At 40.8% G+C, this 23,231-nt stretch overlaps 1 protein-coding gene across 1 annotated transcript in view; it reads left to right on the top strand.

The window, feature by feature from the left end:
- Positions 1 to 23,231, top strand: part of DCC (DCC netrin 1 receptor) — a gene marked incomplete at both ends in the record, with an annotated part of 936,944 nt that overhangs the window by 347,932 nt on the left and 565,781 nt on the right. Inside the window, one exon of the mRNA XM_081097320.1 lies at positions 17,437 to 17,757. Within this exon, the coding sequence (XP_080953446.1) occupies positions 17,437 to 17,757 (321 nt within the window). The remainder of the gene's footprint in view (positions 1 to 17,436; positions 17,758 to 23,231) is intronic.

A 23,231-nucleotide genomic window follows, 5' to 3' on the forward strand; every position in this document is an offset into this window, starting at 1 on the left:
AAGCTGTTAGCTGCTCATGTCAGCAAGGTTTCCTGAACATATTTATCTCCGTCAAAGCATTGCACCCACCACCATCCAGCAGAAAGGCACAGTGCTGTGAGTCACTGAACATAATGGAGCAGGGCTCTCTCTCCCCTCTGAACCCAGCCCTCGTGCCTCATTCTGCCACTATTCTTCCTGGTCAAAGCCAAGGAGTTCATAGTGGCCCCTAAGTGGCTGCTGTCCTTTCGAGCATGCGTCCTGTGTCATGTCTCACAGTTGCTTTGCAGACTGACAGGAGGTATGATACTTTTTGGTCCCCAATCCCCTTCGCTCAGACCCATCACATTTACAGTCACTTGGTTTTCATGTATTTCTGGCTCCATGCCCGTTTGAGGAGCCTTCCCACTTCCATCAGGAGGTACAGCAACAAACGCTGGCCTCTTATCTCTACCCAAAGGAATGTCTTTTGATGAAGAGCCAACATTTAGATCAGCAGTTCTCAACCTGTGGGTCAAGACCCCTTTGGGGGTCGAACGACCCTTTCACAGGGGTCACCTAAGACCATCAGAAAACACATATATAATTACATATTGTTTTTGTGGTTAATCACTATGCTTTAATTATGTTCAATTTGTAACAATGAAAATACATCCTGCATATCAGATATTTACATTACGATTCATAACAGTAGCAAAATTACGGTTAAGAAGTAGCAGTGAAAATAATTTTACGGTTGGGGGTCACCACAACATGAGGAACTGTATTAAAGGGTCGAGGCATTAGGAAGGTTGAGAACCACTGATTTAGATGAAACTGAGGCAATAATTCTCTTTAAATCCAAATTTGACTAACAACCAGAAGCATTTCAGGTATTACTATTTCAGAAATAGAAATGTGTAATTACATATAATTAATTCTGAATGCTTCTAGTACCTGGCAAGATTTCTCACTATCAGATAAAAATAAATAGATTTCTAAATATATATATATATATATAAAGTGCAATTGTGAACATCTGCTTCCTCTTTAAAACAGTGATGGTTAAAGGCCATACATCTCAGGGTACCTGAAACAATTTGAATTTATGTTTGTCCTGGCATAATTATAAATTAAGTTCCTTAAGTCTTACAAGTATCTGATTTGTACAAAACATTATATGATTATCCTTGTGATCGCCCTAGTGATTTAACATGAAATTAGTCAAGAGCAAAATGCACAGTGTCATAATTAGCCAGTCCTCATGTCATATATATTTTTTGGTTAAATTTTACTTTATTTTACATTGATGATGAAATGATTGACAGGCTGAAGTTCAACAGTAATCCCAGGTAAAAGCTACTTTTAAGACCTTCACTAGCTGTGCTACTGACTTTTACCTTGGAGGGGCACATCCATGAATGCCTTCAATCGCCGAGCCCGGTAAAGAGATTTTTAGGGACCCGCTTGCCCTTAAGTAAGGGCTTACAATTGAGGCCTGCAGCTAGTGAACTAAACTTTGGACCTAGTGAAAAAGAATTACTAACGGAAGCTCAAAATGTTCACTCGTTTTCCTTTCCTCCCCTGTGATTCATGGAACGTGTTAAAAACGGCAAGATAATCTCCTAACTTGAGACTAACACCACTGAGCACTTTTTTTTTTACACTATTATCTAGGATGTGTGTATCAGTTCTAAGAGCAAACAGGGAAGGAGATTTAACAGAATTTTAGGCATAGTTGCATAGTTCTTGACTTTGAAAGTAGTCATTCAGGTGTTAATGTATATTAGAGGAATACAAACTTTCTGGACTAAATCAAAATTTGAGAGGTATGAGCATTATAAATTCTGATAACCAAATACCTTGTTCATAGAATCAGTTAGATGGAGTGAATTCAGGCGTGTGTGTGTGTGTGTGTGTGTGTGTGTGTGTGTGTGTGATTTAGGGACAATCCCGAGGAGAAAATTGTCAAGGTTTGCTAATAGGGTCCTGCTCCCGCAGCCTTCTTTCTCGCCCCCATCCAAGCGGGTCGCTCTGGGTCTTCTGTTTGTTGCTAGAAGTGCAGATTGACTGTATCCTGAGGGCCCTGCCCAGGAAAGCACCCCCTCTCCTGCCAGCACTCACTGTGTTAGCTCTAGGCTCATCCTTCTGGGCTGACGGGGTGACAAAATCTATAATCATATAAATCGGTTTTACCACGTGGTTTTGGATATAGGATTATGGCCTTTGTCCCTCTTCCCAGGTTACATATTCACATGACCAAAGGTTTCAGCACCAAAACCCTGCTTGATGCATTTTCTGGAATCACAGCAGTCAGAGGGGAATCTGTATCAACTATTTTGATCAATACTCTGCATTTTTATCGATTTCACCTCTGAGCTGTTTGGCCCCCCTTGGCTGTGTATTATTATACGTTTTCTATAGTCTGAGAAAAAGAAAGGGCATGAATGAGAAGCAGAAAGGTGATAAAGAATGAGTCCTAGACTAGAAAGGAGATAACTCTAGATTTTATTACTGTATCATTTTCTGAGCTGTGTGATTTTGGTCAAACGGTTAACCTCTCTGAGCCTTTTATCTGCTGATAAATAAAATTAATAGTCTCCATCTGATCAACAGAATCAAATGAGACTGCCATGTAAACTCTAAGTTACTAAAAACGTAAGGAGAAATAAATGGAGAAAGTGATTACACAGTGTCCATAGGCTGCAACACAAGCCTTTAGCAAACCTTAATGCAACACTGCCCATGAATTAAGGTGGTGAATAATACTCAGCCCCACACCCCAGACCACCCTGTGCACAAGAGAATGGATCTGCCTGTGACTTTGACCATTGTTACTTCTTTCATGTCTATATTATTCATCCCCTCATTAGGCAACAGCATGGACATTTTTTCATGCTTTTTAACTGGAGAGAAAAAGAATTGGAAAGGGAAGAGAGAGTTTATTGGATTACATGTAAAACAATAATAAAAGGTTTGGTTAATATTTAAAATATATACTAATTATGATTTTTAAAATTACAGTTCTGCTATATATCATACATATTACAGTGTTATATAACCAAAAGTAACCCTCTTTTCATGTTCTGTGACATCGGTTGAGCCCCTGGCTTTTCTGATCTTGAGGCGATGTTAGGTTAAAAGGCATTACGTGAGAACCACAAAGGGGGGGGCAGAATAAGAGAGGAAGCAGATGTATTTGGGCTCACGGGTTATGGGGGGAGTGTCTCCAGTTGATGAATCGTGGGGAAGCCCACATTTGAGATAAAGACCTGTGAAGTACACTCAGGAAACTCAGCACATTTTCTGCTCTTGATTTTGTTTTTCATCTGGGAATTGTGTATAAATTTACTTCTCAGTGTTTTACGATAATACTGGGACCCTCAGGTGGAATTAGAGTTTCTGTCATTCAGGGAATCTGCTGTTTATTATTTAGATAAATGGCGGGCTGTTACTTTTCTCAGGTGATGCCACAGAAGATCATTTATTTGTTGTGAATCTTACTGAGTTTATTTTCAATTAGAGACAATGCAAAAGGAATCTGTTGAAAGTCACATAAGATAAATGCATGAAAAGTTCTTGGATAAAAGTTTATTCAGGAGTGATAAAAAGTGGTTAAACCACCTCAGGAACCCACAAGGTACTATCAGTGATGCTATAAGTCCCTGGCTCTTCGGGACTGTGAGATACCCATTTTAAATATCACTTTATTGACCTCTGATTGACATACAAAAAGCTGTACTATTTAATACTCCATCCACCATTTTTATTTTTCTAAATTTTTGTGGTTAAAAAACATTTAACCTAAGTTCTAGCCTCAGATCGAGCCTTTAAGTAAACACTGCATATTGTTGAATGCAGGCACTGTGCTGTGCAGGAGACCTCCAGGTCCTCGTCAGATCTAACTGGAGCTTTGTCACCTTCTCAAAGCCAGAGAGAGGCTCTGCTGCATTGCAGCCAGTGGGCTGGTCTGCGCGGCTTAATTGCAATAAGAAAACAAAAGGAACAGCTTTCCCTGCGTGCAAGGTGAAGAAAGCTAATAAGACTGTTTTCCCTCTCTCTGGGGCCTTCTAGTAAATGATGCTATGATAACAGCATGTGTTTTGTATGTCACAGGAATGAGAAGAATACATTCCCCACAGCATCCCCCACCACTCTGTCTGCTGAGCTCCCAGAATACATACAGCAGGCAGGGGGGACATTAGACAGGACAAGGAGTGTCCAGGGGCAGCTAGGGGAGAGGAGAGGATGGGATAATCGCTCTGTGGACTTGAACTAGAGAGTTATTGGAAGGAACACGGTATCTGTATTGGGGAGGTACTTAGGCATTTAATAGATGTTTAATTATATGTGCGAATAAATGAAAGATTATAGTGAAAAAGTTCCTGTGTGCATAGCCCAGTGATGGCGAACCTTTTGAGCTCGGCGTGTCAGCATTTTGAAAAACCCTAACTTAACTCTGGTGCCGTGTCACATATAGAAATTTTTTGATATTTGCAACCATAGTAAAACAAAGACTTATATTTTTGATATTTATTTTATATATTTAAATGCCATTTAACAAAGAAAAATCAACCAAAAAATGAGTCCGCGTGTCACCTCTGACACGCGTGTCATAGGTTCGCCATCACTGGCATCGCCTATAGATCAAATATTTTTGTGGAAACTCTGGTAAGTGGTAAATCCATTCCCAAGAGGAATGCTGTGTTAGGGATAGTGAGTCTAGCCCAGGTGGCAACTTCAAACCTTAATTCCCCGCACTGTGAATCCACAGTATCCTCTTCTTAGGATAGGGCCATATTTGGCTCTCTGCCTGTTTTTCTTTAATAATGGTTTTTACCTATATAATATATCAAAATTTGCTTCTTGGCCCACATAGCTGAAAAAATAATTACTCTCTTGCCTTTAACAGAAAAAGTTGGCCAACCGTATCTCAGAACCTGCAAGGAAATATTATCAATATAGATATTGAAAATTTTTATTTATATTGATGGTAATATTGAGTAATCTCTCACTCACAGCCAAATTAGAGGAATTAGGTTCCTATTTCTTCCACCTATGTTATGATTTTCTTTCTGTGACTTAGATAATTTTCCTAAATTATTCATGTCTTTGTGTCTATACCTTTATTTATTCAATAGATGCTAATTAAGTACCTCTGAGATAGGTAAAGGCCACTAAGGGCTGAGCAGTATGGAGAGAAATCTGATTCACTTCTGCTCCCTGGAGTTTGCAGTGTCGGAGGGAAGAAATTCCCATGAACCTGCTGTGTGGCAGGGACGAGAGCCCCGGGAGAGGGCGCAGAAAGAGCTGTCCCTGCCGAGAGCCGGCCTGTCACCGCTGCTCAGTGATACTTCCCATCTCTGCACAGGCTTGTGTCCCACTTTCCCCTTTGCAGAATGAGAACCTGAGGAGAATAAATGTTTATTATTTAGTTTGGTTAAGAATTATGACTAGTTCTGAGCTATTACTGGAAATCACACCAGATGGCAATGTACTGAAGACAGCTCCCAGAGAACCTTTTGCCCTATGCTTTGTTTGATGTCTGTAGTAGGACTTGACCAACAAAGGCTTTATTAAATATTAAATATTCAGTCTAGCCCAGTCCTCAATGGATAGAGCATCGACCTGTGGACTGAAGGGTCCCAGGTTCGATTCCAGTCAAGGGCACATGCCGGGTTGTGGGCTCCATCCCCAGTAGAGGTCCTGCAGGAAGCAGCCGATCCATGATTCTCTCTCTCATCGTGGATGTTTCTTTCTTTTTTTAATATATTTTTATTTATTTCAGAGAGGAATGAAGAGGGAGAGAGAGGTAGAAACATCCATGACGAGAAAGAATCATAGATTGGCTGCCTCCTGCAAGTCCCTCACTGGGGATCGAGCCCACAGCCCGGGCATGTGCCCTTGAGCAGAATCGAACCTGGGACCTTTCAGTTTGCAGGCCGACGCTCTATCCACTGAGCCAAACCAGCTAGGGCTCATCATTGATGTTTCTATCTCTCTCTCCCTTTCCCTTCCTCTCTGATTTCAATAAAAATACACTTTAAAAAATATTCAGTCTAGAGAACTTTCAAGGTTCCATTCAGATAGTCAGGTGTCAACGTGGTTTTATTTATTTGAGTAATACACTCTTGGAAATACAGACATAGTAGGGTTACTCCTTGGCCCACTATGCTCCACTCTGAACCACTGTGTGGACACAAAGTGCTCTCAGCTTTGGCTCCCTCCCGCTGCTGTGGTGGGTCCAGCCTGATAAGCACTGGATTCCCGGGAAGGTCTAAGTAGAATTATGTCTAGAAATTGAAACAACCAACTCATGCATGCGGTAAGCACTTTTTGAATGAGAAGCGCACATCTTTCTTTATCTTCTGGTTTCCTCTGGGTGAGAGTTACATAAATAGTACCTTCACCCTGACATTAACGTAGACTGTGCATATGTTGCAAATACTGAGTTAAGAAGTCCCGTTATGCTCTGATCCTCTAAAGAGACGTCACCCTTGCTCTCCAAGCCATATCCCCTTGAACCTAAATCACCATTGAATAAGACAGGTTGTTTGTGAGGCTCCCTTAATAAATTTCGACTTCCTGAACAGTTGAAAGCTCACTGGCTCTCAATTCCAAAGTTGATATTTCTCTTATCATTGTGAGTTTTCCTTCTCGATGTCACGCATGGACTAGGTAGGGAAATATCACCTTGCTGCTGGGACAAGATACAGTAAATATCACGACAAAATGAATGGCAGCATTTTAATGAAAAGCACTGTTTGCCCTCCATTTTGAGAAAATTGGACTCTGGTAACACAGATGTTTTATCAGTATGGGTCCCCCATCAGACTCGATACCACAATATCAGCCATGAAATTTGCTGAATATCTAAGGCTTTCCCTGGACCTGTCAGACCTTTATGGAATTAATCCTTCATATTTGTAACAGCAGTTTCCACAGGATGAGTACTTCATTTCTCATGAATCATAATAAGCAGCTCGTGCTTTGCTGCCAGAGTGACCTCTGCAGTCTTTTATCTTCAAGAAAAAAGATTAGACTGTCTGTTTTATGGAGAATGAGGCGGGTTCTTGGTCTCTGGGCACCTTCGGTAACTACGCCTCTTTGTGGTCTCGTGTAAGTTCGTGATAAACTGATCACAGGTGATTATAGCAAATCTCTTCATAGAACAAATTCCCTCCTAAATTGAGGGTAGTTCCATAAGTAGAAAAGTTAATAGAGACCTCTATGATATTCGAACTGCAGACTCCTAGAAGTTGTCTACCCAGCTCCTTGTTTCATTGATGAGTACATGATCCCAAGAGCGTGGACCACGCTCACAGGGTCAGGGAGGGACACATTAGACAAACAACTCAAGTCTCCTGACCCCTCATGCTGAAAGCTTTCTTTGGCAAGAGTGTGACCCCTTTTGCATATAAATTACATAAATTGCTCTATTGATCTACTTGGAATCACCTGGAACTCTTTTCTGTTTTGAACAACCCACATCTAATTTCTCAGCCACCCCATTGGCTCTATCTTTAACGTGGGTCCTGAATCTGACCATTTCTCAGCACTTTTACTGCAGTGTTTTTGTCCAAGTTGTATCATCTCTCACTTAGACTGTGGAACCAGCCTCTTAACTGGTTTCCCTCCTTCGAATGACCCCTTTTCCCAGCACAGCAACCAGAGTGATTCTTTTAAAATAGGGGTTCCCAACCTCAGCACTATTGATGTTTTGTTCTGGATAATTCTGTCTGAGGATGTGCAGCAGCTTTGCCTCTTCCCAGTAGATGTCAGAACCCTTGTTCCCAATTGTGACCTGCAAAAATGTCTCCAGACAATGCCAAATGTCTCCCAGGGGTCAAAATCAATTCTTATTGAGAACTACTCTTTTAAATAGTAAGTTGGACCTTTTCACTCATATGAGCAAAGCTTCCCAATAGGTTTCCATCTTCCTCAGAGTTCAAACAAAGTTATTTTGCTTGCCTACAACCTACAACCTCCCTATAATCTCTGGGCCTTATCTCCTTGAGCTCCCCCTCTCCCTCAGTCTAACCCAGCCATGTGGGCCTTCCTGCAGCTCCTGGAAAAGGTCAGTCACGTTTCTCACTCAGGACCTTAGGACTTACTCTTCAGTCTCCCTACAGAGTCCCCTAGGTACTTGTGGTCTATGTCTGTTATGGACTAAATGTTTGTGTTCCCTCAAAATTTATAAGTCAAAGCATCTAATTAAGGTGTGTGTTTGGAGGTAGAACCTTTGAAAGGTAATTGGGTTTAGATGGGATCAAGGGAGCAGGACCCATTGATGGGATTAATCTTTATATACAAGGAAGAGAGCAAGGGAAGGAATTCTCTCTCTCGTGGCTATCACCAGGTGAACAAGATTATGAGCAATTATTATGATATTTGGTTTTATGTCCATATTTTCTTATTTGGGTATACTATATGCTTACTTTAGCAATGGGTATCAATTAATAATCTGGTTTTGAAAGTAAGTTAATTGGTCTCTTCACAATTAACAGCATCTCCAATGCTTGTCCACTCTTCATTGCCATCCCGATGGAGATAGTCCTGTGCAGTGGGTATTCTTCAGATGATACTTTTAAAAAATATTCTGGGTAACCTTTCTCAGTGCCCCAGTGCACAGCTGTGAACTTATGACAAGGCATGTGTCCCCCTGGGTTGAGAAAGATGCTGAAAAACAGAGGGAGGAGAAAACCAGCTTACATTTTACCAAAATGAGAGTGGAGGCAGGCTCAAACCCAGGGCAGATTAAGTAGCATTTCGGAGTTTCTCTTTTAAGTGTTAATTTTCCATGAAGCCTGGGAAGTGATCATCTAAATGTCAGGCTGCCTTTGTTACCTGTTGAGCTGAAAAACAATCTCATTACAATCTGTCCGGTTTCACACAGCAAAACCAAGCTGTAGTTACAGGTTTAGCTCCTAGAGCTACAAAGGGGTGTGGAAGCTATTCCCCCATTCTAACTTGGCCCTTATCATTTTCTCCTCCATTGGATTTAGCCAGAGGACACTCAGGCAGTTGCCTGGGGCGCACATTTCTTGCCCTATGAAAACATCAGATTTCCTCTGAACAACAGGGTGTTCAGAATGTCTGATGGGGAGCCTCTGGGGAGCCGCACTAAGATTTCTGCGGGGGCAGTTGCTTTTTGAACTCCGCAGATGGTATTTCTATTTCTGAAGTCAGCTCCCTGTCTTGTAAAGGGAACAGAAAAAGAAGAATCGCTTTGTCGAGAACGTATCGGGCTCGGCACCTGTGGATATTTGGTGGTGTTGGTCCAGGTCAGCACGTATCCTGACACTAAAATCCCTTTTCCCGATTCAATCCGGGAAACTTCCCAAGAGCTCACTCTTCTCTGTGAGAGCTGAATGGAGTAGTACGAACTCATAAACTATATGCTTGCTTTTGCCAGGATCTGAAGGAAGGAAGCCATTTCCTGGGGCATCAGGTTGCCATGTGAACCATGTGAAACACGGAATGCCCCCCCCTCCCCCCCCAGTAAAACGTGAGTTTCTGGTAAACACCAAATCATGTTTTAATCCAAGTATGTCCTATGCAATATTTATTTCATGTAACTAGGACATGATTGTATTAAAACTTTATTTGTTGTTTATCTGAAATTAACATATAACTGATGTCCTTAATTTTTATTTAATAAATCTGGCAACTATAACGGGAGAGGAACTTGAACATTTAAAAATTTTCATCCAAATCTTCCCTACATTTTAATGATACTTAATAAATCCCCATAGTAAAACAAACCTATATTTCTTTCTGGAAAGTCTTCCTTGCATCATTTAAATTCAGGAAGAAAGTCCACAAAACCTAATTCATTTTTGGATTTCCACTTGTTAGTAATAAAAACTCCTCTTAAAGTGAAACAGCTTTAAAATATGTTCATCTCTAGCAAGAGCTGGAATGCACACAGTGTTTTAAAGAGATGACCACACCTTCTGACAACTATTTTTACTATGTCTCTTATCACACACACACACACACACACACACACACACACACACACTCTGATACTTGACAGAAGTCCCAGTGTTATTGGCTCTGGTGCTTTGGTGAGCTACACTTTCTCGCTCTGGTCTGGCTGAAGTTCAAGTCTTACTTTAAGATGAAGCACATAAAGTGCTATTATGGTTTTATCCACCTAAAGCCCAAACTGCACTGAAGGGCAAGTCAGCAGAATGAGTGTCTCAAGTGCCAGTATTTTAAGAGGCTACAATGGACCACAGAGCTAAAGTGTAATGGCAGAAATGCAACCTGAGAAAGAATATTATATTAAAAAAAACACCAAAAAAACCCTGGCCTGGTGGGTGTGGCTCAGTTGGTTGGGTGTCCACCAGTGCACTGAAAGGTTGTTGGTTTGACTCCTAGTCAGGGCACATGCCCTGGGTTGCTGGCTCAATCCCGGTAGGGGGCGTGTAGGAGGCAGCAGATCAGTGTTCCACTCTCACATCAATGTTTCTCTCTCTCTAAAAATCAATTAAAAATCTTAGGAAAATAAAAGCACTATATTTACTGAAGCTTCTTTTGGGAGAGTACTGTGGCTATTGTAGTTGATCAAAAGAAATCTGTTGATAGCTCCTTGTGTGAGGAATCAAGAATATTCCTGGGAGCTTTCTAAATGTCCAGTAGACTGTGGCATTTTAATTTTGTTTAAAGGGCAACTATTTGGGAGTCCAAGCAGACTGCTGGTTACAGTAGAGGGAAAATGAGGTATTGTCAACAACAGCCCACTTTCTTGGCCCTTTCTCCACTTCAGCCTCTCAGAGAATATATAACAAATTACAATAAGATATATATAGAAATGGTGTTCCACTAGTTACCTTCCCAGATCATCTTCATTGTTAGCATAAAAGCATTCAAACCGGTAAAGAATTTTTGTGAGTTTATTTGAGCCGAACTGTCCACAATTGCCAGGAAGCAAGAACCTCAATGAAGGGGGAGACTGCTCCGGAGATGGCAGTTTTCACCTTGTTTTATACATTACCATCAGAGGAGGAGACATAAGTGGGTCACATGAAATCCACTGGTGATAGATTAGGGAGGCGGGAGAAAGCAAAAGTGGGGGGACCTCTTGTATTGGATAAAAAGTAAAATGATAGACACAGCCTTCTTTTACTTAGGTGGGTACAGGATAGTTAACAGTCAACAATTAACATGATAATAATAACAATGAAGGCATTTGTGGTCTCATCTGGTGCCAGGGCATTTGGTTGTGCCCTAAGGGGTTTGGCAAAAGGGAGGTTACAAGTTACCCTGGCATTTCAATGTCCTGTTATCTTAGATGCAAAAAGGCACTACTAGCCTCAGTAAAGATCCAGGTTGATCTTTGTCCAGGAGGATACTGGCCTAGGACACGAATACCCACCACAAACTGCTTTTTAATGAAAGGTTTTTAATTTTAGACCATTCTTTGTGGTTACTTTAGGTCTCTTGAGTTTGCAAGGTTGCTACATAGGCCTACCCTGAGTCAGCATCTGGCCCTTTGGCATCCACACCAAACTTCATCTCCCTACTGAGAAGGAGAACTGAGCCATCTTTCACAAATTCCCCAAATCTGGAACGTTAGAACGAGGTAGTCTGAAGAACTCAAGGATCCTCATGATCTGGTTTAGGCCACCGGATGTTTTGGAACAGCTCTTCTCAAGCTTCAGTGAATGCCAGACTTCCCTGGAAGGCTACTTACTTCATTAATTAATTAAAGCTAATTAATTTTGTGGACCCCACCTCCAGAGTTGCTGATCTGAGGTGGGGCCTGAGACCATGCCTTCCTAACCAGTTCCCAGGTAGTGTTGCTTTGCACATCGGGGGACTATCGTTTGGAAATGACTGTTTCAGAATTTATATTCTGATGTCCTAAACCCAGCGAGGTTGGCGTCTAGTTAAGAGTTCTCTTCATTCATGTTGTTTGTGTTTTGTGTTTTTTAAGATCCCACTTCATTGCAAAGCCTCGCAAGCATTATTGGCTTTTGCTGGGGCAGAAGTCCAGCGTTACAATGCACGTGTGATTGATGTTCGGTGAATTGAAAATGAATGCTGTGCCATCATCCATAGAATAATTTAAGTTTCCTTCAGTGGAGATCTCTTTATTTTATCACAAGATGAGCAGATACAGTAGCCTCTATTTCTAAGAAGAGATAATGATGGCAAAGTTCCCTGGGTTGTTCACAAGACTTGGGAATCATCAAAATCTCCCAGCAGTGCCAAGTGAAAGTTTGTGTAATTTGGAAGAGAAAATTATGCCTAGCAAGTTCGGTGGGGATTCGTATGACATTTTTTCATCTTAAAATCTTTGCAGGAACTTCCTTTTTACTTTCATGTTACTTTTCGTAAATTTCAGTTTTAGCTTTTATTGCTTTAACCAAAAGCTTTTACATTTTAGACTTGGGAAGGAATTTCTGACTCCGTGGGGCATTGTTTCTCACAATTTTTAACAATGTTTGATATTGTAGATAAAATGTCAGACCTTAAAAAAACCATCTAAGGTAGTCTGCCTCTCCGACTGGAAGGTCTTTGAAATTAACTAGAGAACCATAAGGAGAGCAAGCACAAAGGGAATTAAGCTTGCCGAAATATTTCTAACAGTTGTTTGATCATTTTGGTGAGTTTCTAAAATACATTAAATATATTTTCTGTCTCTGGGTAATTAATATTAACTTGGAATATCCCTGGCAATGTTATCTCTGATGCTTATGTCCGACAACACGAAAGCAAACACATGTTAGTATTTCTTCTTTGGGTCACCCTACAAGAGTAGGCCCTTCTCTGCATCTTCATTCAGGAAAGAGTAAAGGTTTTAGTAAGGTGGTAGTTGCCTTTAAACTGCTGTCTTTCAAAAAAGAAGAAGAAAAAAATGAAGTGTCCCATTAGGATATGACACTTTATTTTTTTTTTTCATATTGACACAGATTAAGAAAAGATACCAATTAGTAAAATGCATATATGACTGTGTGCCTAAATACTGAAGATTTAGATATCTTCCCAAGACAATGATTAGAGGGTGAGGGCACTGGAGACTCACTCATTCTAATCATGGACTCTGGTGTCAGACTCAGTTATGCAGGTTTCTTAGTGGATAGGATTTTGGTACTCTTGCATATATTGCCCTGAATATACTACCTATGTCATTTTACAGCAGGCTCAAAGAAAAGGAATCTTTTTTAAATCTGTATCAGTCTGGAAAACAAGATAATAAAGTGTCATATCATAATTGGACACTTTTCCTTTCTTTTATGAATGAAGCAAGGCTGGGAAATGTTACTATTTGAGGGTTCAACAGAATGACCACTGGCCTCTTAAAAATAAAACCCAAACAGAGCAAAACCAAAACTTCTCCTGAAGGTTTCTTCTGGATGAAATTCTCACCATTGTCATTCTAATGTCAAATCCTCTATAAAATTGTAAAGTAGCTCCATTTTGACCTTTCTAAAGCATTCTTCTATTGCTTTCCAAATTGTTTTTACACCCACTTTCCAAGAGATCTCTACCCTCATCAACCCTACTAAAGCCCAAATTCCAGCCACAGCTTTTTGGTCTACAAGCTTTACTTCTTTGTCATCTTCAGTTTTATCATCTCTTTCTCTGTTCGTACATTAAATTAGTGTAGTTGATTTCAGATTGGGTCTTGGATGAAACAATTTGATAAAATCATTTCATATTAAGATATGTATACTGATAGGCAAAATGCCTCCAAGGAAAACTCTACATTGAAGTCAGTGTAATGTTTTAGTGTTATAGAATTTACCAGGCGACAGAAGAACACACAGGAGTACTTGAAGACACAGGAAAAACCCATTTATTTTCAGATGTTTCACATGTACCAGTACAGTGACTCAGGGGAGACTGTTTTTCTCCAAATCCTGAGCAAGCCAATATGGAGGAAGCTTTCCCTTTATACCCTTTGGTTTCTTTGTCCCCCAAATATGGATCAGACTTCCGGACCTTTCATGGGCTTTGCAAAAAGCCCTGTGTGATGGGATGGGGGTTGTGAGACCACACCTTAGGGCCTGGCCTGGCGCCAGTACTGATATCCCCGTCTGGTGGTTCTGTATTGTTCATGGTTTACAGCCTCTCTGAAATGGGAGTAGTACTTAGGTAAACAGGTCTTGCAGGATCAGATACAGTGGGGCCTTGACTTACGAATGTTCCGACTAATGAGCTTTTCGAGGTACGAGCCGTCTCTCGGCCGATTTTTTGCTCTGAGTTACGAGCTAAAATTCGGGTAACGAGCCAGCTTCAGATACCCCACCGCTAGTTGGCACAGCGAACGTCACAGTGAACGCCACAACATCAGCCCAGCATCACGTGTCTCACTCGTTCACTTTAAGATTTGGCATATGAGTACTTTGAGTTACGAGCTCCTCCCCGGAACGAATTAAACTCGTAAGTCAAGGCCCCACTGTAATTAAAAAAGGGGCAGCGACTAGACTATATAGCCTAACAAGAATGTGCATTAGGTTACTGGCACTGATTCAGATTGCTAGCCCCCCCCAAAAATGTCTCATTTTCCCCATCATTAGTGGGATATTTTGGAAATACCTCAGCGAGGAGTGGAGACAGCTTGTGTCTAACATGGGCGGACTCTTTGAAAAGGGAACAATTGGAGGCATATCTGTTATTCCCCAACAGATTCTATTTGTTTGGGTCCATCTTTTCTAAGAACTAAGTAAGTGATGCTTGTCACTCAAAGCAGCGAGGTATCTTTATTCCAGAGCCATATTTTCAAGATGTAATTGTTGTAAGGAGTGCACAGCTCATACTACCAGCCAACTGCAAGGGTAATTGTATTGAAGAAAAGTTAATCTTTTCTTAACTTGCCTAAATTATGTGCTCATAGCACTGAAAACTGTCATAGCCTCCTTGTTTCAGATGGAGTGGAGTTTTTATTTGTGATAATGGGCACAGATGCTCGTTACCATGCTGTCATAAACAGCTGTGTTAAATGTATGCCGTGTTCTCTGACATAAATAAGGTGTTCAAAATGAGCTCGTTGTTAAAGATATAGTCCCCAGGAAGAACAGAAGAGTAGTAAATGCTTTTCAATTTGCCTGGTCTTGAATTCGAAATTTACTTATGCCTTATGAAGGCTACTTGTACAGAAGTTGCAGGTATTGCTCTAGTAAAATGCCTTGACATTCAATGACACTAGAACTTCTTTCTGTTTTCCTGTCCTTGGTGTATCTCAAGCTAGGCATTTACTACCTTGTTTCTCTTCTTATTAAGGGGATAGCATGTGGACATGGGGAAGGCATTCACAGCAAACTCAGCCTGCATCTCAGTCAACTTAGAGCTGGGTTCATTTGATGGATGCCTTCAACCGAGCCTGGTTCTGACAAGTTTCCACACTGGATGCTGAATTTACACTTCAGGGGCCTGTTTTTATAGATGAAGGAACTGATGTTATGAGGACTTAGAAGGTATTTTTGGATCACAGACCTCTAAGTAATACATACAGGACCCAGCGCTAAACACTCAGTCTCCTATTTTCCTATTTTTCACTAGAATGGACGGTAATACCTGGGTGAGCTACACTATCAGGGTCTGTGGGGAGGAGGAGCTTATTGGCCAGTGAGGGAGCCAGGCTGTATCTTTTGGGATATTTACCAATATCGTTGATGGTAGACTTACATGTTCACTGTTATTTTACAATTGATGTTAATTTGACCAAAGTTCCAGCTGCTTTCTTTGGGTGAATGGCCTCGTTGGATGCAATGAGCGTATGGGGATGAATAATGCAGTTCACTGGGAAAGGCTCAACAGGAAGAGTACAATCACAGCCTTCAGATATACGGTTTAGGAAAATTTGGTGGGCAGGAGCATGCCATGGAGAAACAGTGAGAAGCTGTTCAGGCTTATCTTTACTGGACAGTGCGCTATACAAAGCGAGGAGTACTTCTGTCCAAAGGAACTAGTGTGGGTCAATCCCTTGTGGGAGTATTGATCATAAGCAGTTTAGACGCCTGTCTTAAATGATAGAAAAATAAAAAGCTTATTCAAAGCACGACAAAAAATTGTTCCCATCATAGAAAAATTATGAAAACTGGTGAAGTTGGATTGTTATTCTGGAAAAAAAAAAGAAGACTAAAATATATTTTAGTGGGTATTTTTTAAATACAATGAAATGCCTCTTCAAAAGTATAAAAAGCTCTTACAACGAAATGTCTAGCTCCTCTGCATTTTCACACTAAGTGATTCAGGGGGGAAATGGGATTAAATAGAATCAAGAAAATTCAGTTAGAGTCTAAGAATGATTAAATATTGAAGACAAGCTACCAAGGGACACTGCAGAATCCCCTGCCTCCAGACATGGTTAAAAATGAAATGGAAAGTAATTTAACTGGAAGGACTTAGGTATATGCATGTCTGAGCAAAGGGTGAGCCGAGTGACCCCCTTGAAACACCCTCAAAGTCTGTGATTCGCCAAACAAGCATTCTGCCAAATGCCATGCTGTCAGCCCGAAAAGAATATTCTTTAATTATACTTGTTCCACCCCCTCAGGCTTCGTACATGACTTTCTCTTCCTCCTGTTGATTTCTTCTGCTCACTTCTGTTTATGGGGGGATTCCACCTAGAATCTTCACTTAGATTTTCCTGCTTTGAGCAACATTTGGCTAGAAATTAGGACACATCAGGGACTTGTGATTTAGGCAGTAGCTTTATTGACTTGTTTCTGCAGGTGGGATTACTTACCTGTTTTAAAACCCACCTGAGCTTTGTTCTAAATGACATTCCCCACTCTGTTCACCGTCTTTTTGTTGTTGTTATAAATAAAACACCCTGTCTGAGTAGATTTTTTAGAACGAATGGATACTATAATCAGAATGAAGAGATAGGAGTAGTATCCCAAATCTAAGCTACTGTACTACTATCCATTACTACTTTAAAATATCTAGATTCATTTGGAAAATTTTAGTTTATTCTGCCTAAATTTTCAAGTACTGACTGATATGTGATGAGGCCCAGGCCAAGATTAGTATAAATTCTTAACTTTTCATGTTATTACACTTTGGGCCAATTCTTTCATTAATTATGGTTACTTTAATTGGGTACTTTTTTGGCTTTTTTAATACCAAATCCTTGATTTTAAGTTTAATTTATTCAGGGACATTTTTCAAAGAGTTTTGGAAAGAAAAAGCAGGGACACCCTAGCCAGTTTGACTTAGTGGACAGAACATCGGCCCAGGGACTGAAGGGTCCCAGGTTCAATTCCTGGTCAAGGGTACCTACCTGGGCTGCAGGCTCAGTCCCTGGCGCTGGTTGGGGCGCATGCGGGCGGCAACCAATCCATGTGTCTCTCTCACATTGATGTTTCTCTGTCTCGCCGCCTCCCTCCCACTCTTTCTAAAAATCAATGGGGAAATACCCGTGGGTGATGATTAACGACAGCAACAAAAAAGGCAGGGCATGTAAACGGGAAATCTCTTTGCGTAAATGAACTCCTTCCCCTGGTCTTCCTGCTCCAGGTTTCCAGATCAAGGCTTTCACGTCCCTGCACTTCCTGTCGGAACCTTCGGATGCCATCACCATGCGGGGAGGAAATGTCCTCCTGAACTGCTCCGCGGAGTCCGACCGAGGAGTCCCGGTCATCAAGTGGAAGAAAGATGGCATCCCCCTGGCCTTGGGGGTGGACGAAAGGAAGCAGCAACTTCCCAACGGGTCTCTGTTGATACAAAACGTCCTGCACTCCAGGCACCATAAGCCAGACGAGGGCCTTTACCAATGCGAGGCCTCCGTCGGCGACGCGGGGTCCATCACCAGCCGGACAGCCAAAGTCGCAGTCGCAGGTAATGGATGCTTCCTTCTCCCCCTCCTCTTCCTCCATCTCTTCTCATGCCTTATTGCTGAGATAATAAAACTATCTTGGCAGCAACGGTGTATATTTTTAAGAGAAAGGAAAAAATGTGAAAGCATGTACTTATTTCCGCACGGTCTTGCCTTTTTTTTTTTTTTAATATAAATTAATTTGGGAAGCAGTAGAAGCATCTCTACAATCAATGTAGCTTTCTTTGTTGTTTCTCCCAAAACAATTCCAGGCTCAAATTGATTTACTATTTATGTGTACCAGAGGACATTTTACTAATATAAAAATATTAGAAGAATAATTTTCCAATTAATTATGTTTTATGGCCTCACTACTGCTTAAATTTTGCAGATTTTCTGTTTTGTTGTTGTGTTTCCTTCAGAATTTTATTTTAATGATCATGGCTTCACCTACAACATATAGATTTCCAAATATAAAAACTTTCATTAGTGCTTCCAAATACCTTAATGCTTGGTAATGTGTTGACTCAATAACTGTGATTAGATGAACGATCTTTTTTTTTTTTAATTTTATTCTAGATATTTTAAAGTGGTGTAGACCCTGAAAAACAAACAAACAAACAAACAAAACCCCAAACTGAATGTTCTGGAATGTATGGATATTGGTATTTCTGTCCCTCTTATTTTGGTTAGATGGCAGCTCATAATTATTTCTTTTGGCCTTTGCTGTGTTAGACCTACAGGAAAAAAGAAAAAATTTTACTCACTTCTATAAAGATTTGGCTAAAAATTAAGCTTTGGTTAAAAAAAAAAATTATGTGAGGTATATAGCCAAGCAAATTAATCTTAACTGAAATAAATTTAGGTCTTCAAATGGATAAACAGGTTTGAAGGGCTACTTTTAAACTTAATCTTTAGTTATCGGTAAAAAATTAAACCAATAGGCTGTTATTTGGTCATTTTTTTGTGGGTTTCCTTTCCCAGGTCCCATTTAGTCTATAACCTGGAAGACTTCTGAGAATGAGGACTCATTTTCCGCAGTAACATGGACTAGGGCAGTCAGGCAGGAACAGGCCTTCCCCATGCTCTCCTAGTGACGGTGTGATGGAGTTGAAATCTGAAGGCGGTGATTTTGTTGGGTATAAGAATCTAGATTTCATAGAATACAATCAGTCCATAAATCCAGCTTCATGCCACTCTTTGGTGGCTTCCTTTCCCCATAAAGAACTCTCTTTCATATTCAGTTACTAGTAAACCAGATTGCACTTGGGTGAAGGTGATCTGGTGGGCAGGGTCCTCACCGAGGGACATGGTAGCTAACCATCCTGATTTAACCTGAACTGACCTGGATTTAGCACTTGAAGGTCCCATGCCTGAGAACCCCTTATACCAGGTCAACCTACCTAGTGATACCCCACCTGCTATGACAGGGACAGCTGAAGCATTGGGTGCATAACATCCCCTTTACACAGGAGACACAGGTGGCATCCTGACCATGGAAACGAAGGCTATCAGCCACCTGGGACCTTTGAGGGACCGATGTCTGAAATGTGATCGGTGGGTGAGCAGAAAGTGTGGAGGAGCCTGAGAGAGTCTCTGTGAATTATGGTTGATTAAAAGGAACAAGGCCAGCAGTGTTGAGAATGAGAGAAAAGCTGCTTTCTTCCCAGAGTTTTCCAAACGCAGTGGGAAGGGTGCATCTGCTTTTCTCTCATTTGGGAATCCCGGGACTCTCAGATCCCACCCAGCAGTCACTCACAGTGCTAAGGGGACCCTCCACGTTGAATGAATTGGACTGGCGTTTCGATGCCCTATTCCAAAAGGCTGATGCATCTGTGCTGTTGATGAAAAGGGCCTGATATGTTGTGGTTTCCGTTTTTGTGCAATCTAGATTTACTTTTAACGTGTTCTCTGTTTCAATGCTGAAATGAAGAACAATTTCTTCCCTGTGAGATATTAAAATAAAGTGGCTTCGGCTTTCATATTCTGTACAAGGATAGGCTGGCAGGTTCAGTCACTGAGTTAAAATCTAATATTAGATTGTATCATTTCAAGGCAATAAGACTGTTCACGGTGTTTTAGACACTTACCGTGCTGTTTGGCAATACAGCATACATCAATGTTATGTCTGCCGAGCTTAAAATTGCCAAACTGCTGGAATGCACAAGGGGCATATATCTTCCTCATAATAAAGACCATGGGCTTGATTTAATCTCATTTTTAAAGCATTAGCAGTCAGTAAACCAGTCACCACTAAAAGGTGTGTGTGTGGGGGGGGGGGGAAGCAAAAAAAATATAACACCTGTTCTGTACCTTCAGGTGCAATGTAGACCCTATTTAATATAATGTCCCTCTTCCATTTTGCTCTCTCCAAGTGTCTTTTGATAAATAGAAATGTGACAAATGAAATCTGTTCGTAATCAATTAGCACATTCTTTGCGATGATCTTGCCATGCACCATTCATCGTATTTCCTAGGGACCCACCATGTGTGTGCTCTTTAAACCAGAGTGAACACTTGGCTCAAGACGGAGGGAGAGTAGGAAAGAAAAAGGAAGGGCTCCCACCCCATCCAACATCTTGTTAACTATCTCGGTGGTAACAGGCTATGGACTATTGGTATTCCTGGTAACTGAGTTCTATCAGTCAGGAATGCCAGGACTATTAAATCTCACGTGAAAGCAACTTGGCCAGTCCTGGCTGGAACTTAGGACTTTTATTTGTATCCAATTAGCTCTTATCTAAGATAGTGCAGCATTTCTCTGCCAGGATGCCTCTGTTCAGCCCTCTAGATTGAGAACAGCTTGAGGAGAGAGGCAGGGTGGGACTTTATAAAGCTTCTTCTACTCTGTCCACCTAGCAAGGCATCGGGAATGTTTAGTAGTTGTTCAGACTGTCCTACCGGTGAAGACATGTGGTGTGGGATTATATGCCATAAATGGAGAGGTTTTTATCAGTGTTATCTTCATCCCCCTCACTCCCCTCCTCCTCTACTTCCCCGTGTTTTTTTTTTTTAATATATTTTTATTGATTTCAGAGAGGAAAGGAGAGGGAGAGAAAGACTGAAACAATAATGATGACTGGGAATCATTGATCGGCTGCCTTCTGAATGCCCCACACTGGGATTGAGCCCACAATCTGGGCATATGCCCTTGACTCGAATCAAACCTGGAACCCTTCAGTCCGCAGGTCGATGCTCTATCCACTGAGCCAAACTGGCTAGGGCTTCTTCTTTTTGAATGAACTTGATGAAATTAAATTTACCTGTTTGTGCACCTCTAAACAAAATCTCCATGGACTGAGTTGGAATACTTTAATTTATATCTCAGTAGTCTACAAATTAATGAACTATTGAGGTCTTCAGAATTGGAAGATGGTCTGTACTAGAATATTTATATGCTACTTTCAAAAAGGCATGTGCCAATTTCTATTAATTCCTAATTCACAATATCAACATGAGCTTGCATCTAGCCAAGCATATCTTCCCTCCTCCAGATACTGCCAACTCTCTCAGCCTCTGGATTCTCTTATGTAAAACAGATATAATAATAACTTACCTCCTGAGGCTGTGGTGGTTTTTAAATAATATCTAGGCTGTAAAATTTAGCAGATTAGATTGTCAAGCAATGACAACAGTAGTACAAACAGACATAATAATAGTTATTATTGTGTTATTACACTTATCCGGAAATGACAACTTTTAATATTTTCATGTGATGGTGTGGAACGTTTCTTCAGAGGAAAACATATAGACTACAGATCATGAACCACAAATATTGTCACTTTGCCTCAGATATCTGCCTTTGTAATCTGTGAAGACAACCGGCAAGCCTGACTTCAGTTCTCCAAATAGAATCTATGCAGTGTGTTGGCAAGCAGTACCAACATTTGTTTGACTGAAAGATTTATTTTTCACAAGTTGACCTATTATAATGGAGCCAATATAATTTGCACTGGTCAGACCAAGAGTTCTAGATCAAGCAAGTGCTATCATTTCAGAAAAAAATGCTGAGAAATATTCTCAACTGGACTCCTTAATGCCTTTCAACTGAATGATTTATGAAAGCTGAGGTCATGGGAGTTAGTTGGTCTAGACTAGGAATGTAACATAACCCCCTCTACTCCAGGACAAAAAAAAAAAAAAAGGCAATGCCAGTGTTTAAGAAAACCAGATCAGTTCAGAGCTCCTCTGAATAATCATGAAAGTGTTGCAGAGGACCAGAGAAAAATCAAGCAACGCTTTTAGAGAAAAGGAGTTACACTGTTTAATACACCGGCGGACTCAGCAGAATAACTTCCCAAATCTGAGTAAAGTAACATGCAGAGGGCTTCTCTTTTATATCTTTCTGGGGTCTTTGTCCCTCAAATATGGATTATGCTTCCGGTCCTTTTCACGGGGTTTGCAAGAAGGCCCCAGGTGTTGGGGGTCTCCAGGCCATATCTGATGGTACTGCGACAGCACTAATAACCCCCGCCCCCCTCCAGGGCTGTGCACTGTTCCCAGTTTATGGCCTCTGTGAAATGTGAGCATTTAAGTAACAGGTTCTGCAAGACCAGTTTCTGGGGAAGAGGCAATGACTTAATTATAGGTTATCAAGAATGTACACTGAGCTTGCTGGCACAGATCCAGAGTGCTAGCCCCCCACATATCAGGGTTACATTGGAATTAGCCCTTTTTAGCCCTCTCAAAAGTACCATCTCATTCATTTTTACCACCACTCATTCACCATCCAACACACCCATGTATCCACACTGATCCTTGCCTGCCCACTTCCCGGCAGGGCTATGAGAACTGCAGTGGGAACCTAAGTGCTGCATCTGCTTGTCTTCACACTCTTGTGGGTGGAGTGGGTGCATCCCCTCCTTCCTCAGGTGAAGCAAAACTGACTGCAGGACATATTGTAGGGCCTATTTTTTTTTTCCTTTTCTAGGTAGGTTCTTCTTGTGTTAATTTGTAAGCATTTAAATCTGGAATAGTAAAGCCAATGACTTGATTTTTTATAGCAATTTCCTCTTTGCACAGTACAGTCGCATGCATTATCTCATAATGTTAAAAAAAAATCTGTGATATAGGTATCCAAACTGACAGAACAAACTGAAAGAAGGTATGTAATGACATTCTACAGGCAGAGACCGGAACGCAAGTCCTCTAACTCTGGCATGTTCTTAATCCCGTATCATTTTGCTTCTCACTCTAAGGACTCGATGTAAGGACACTGAATAGTTTCCCACACAGTCTTTGAACTCTCTGAAATATAAACTAAGGGGAAATAAACATAATAATAATTTAAAAATAATAATAATTGGTTTTATTTATTTATTTAGTCCCATGAAAAGATCACCTCTTATTAAAATAAGCTTATAAACAGGTGTTGGGAAGGAAATTTTTTTTTTCATTCTTCTAGGTTCTTTGGCTGATCTAATAATTAAATTGACATAATACAGATTAACGGGAAAAAATAGACTTAATTTCATATGTAAGGAAGCCCCCTAAAAAT

Source organism: Myotis nattereri (genome assembly GCF_964212035.1).
Source record: "Myotis nattereri genome assembly, chromosome: 8".
Lineage (NCBI taxonomy): Eukaryota > Metazoa > Chordata > Mammalia > Chiroptera > Vespertilionidae > Myotis > Myotis nattereri.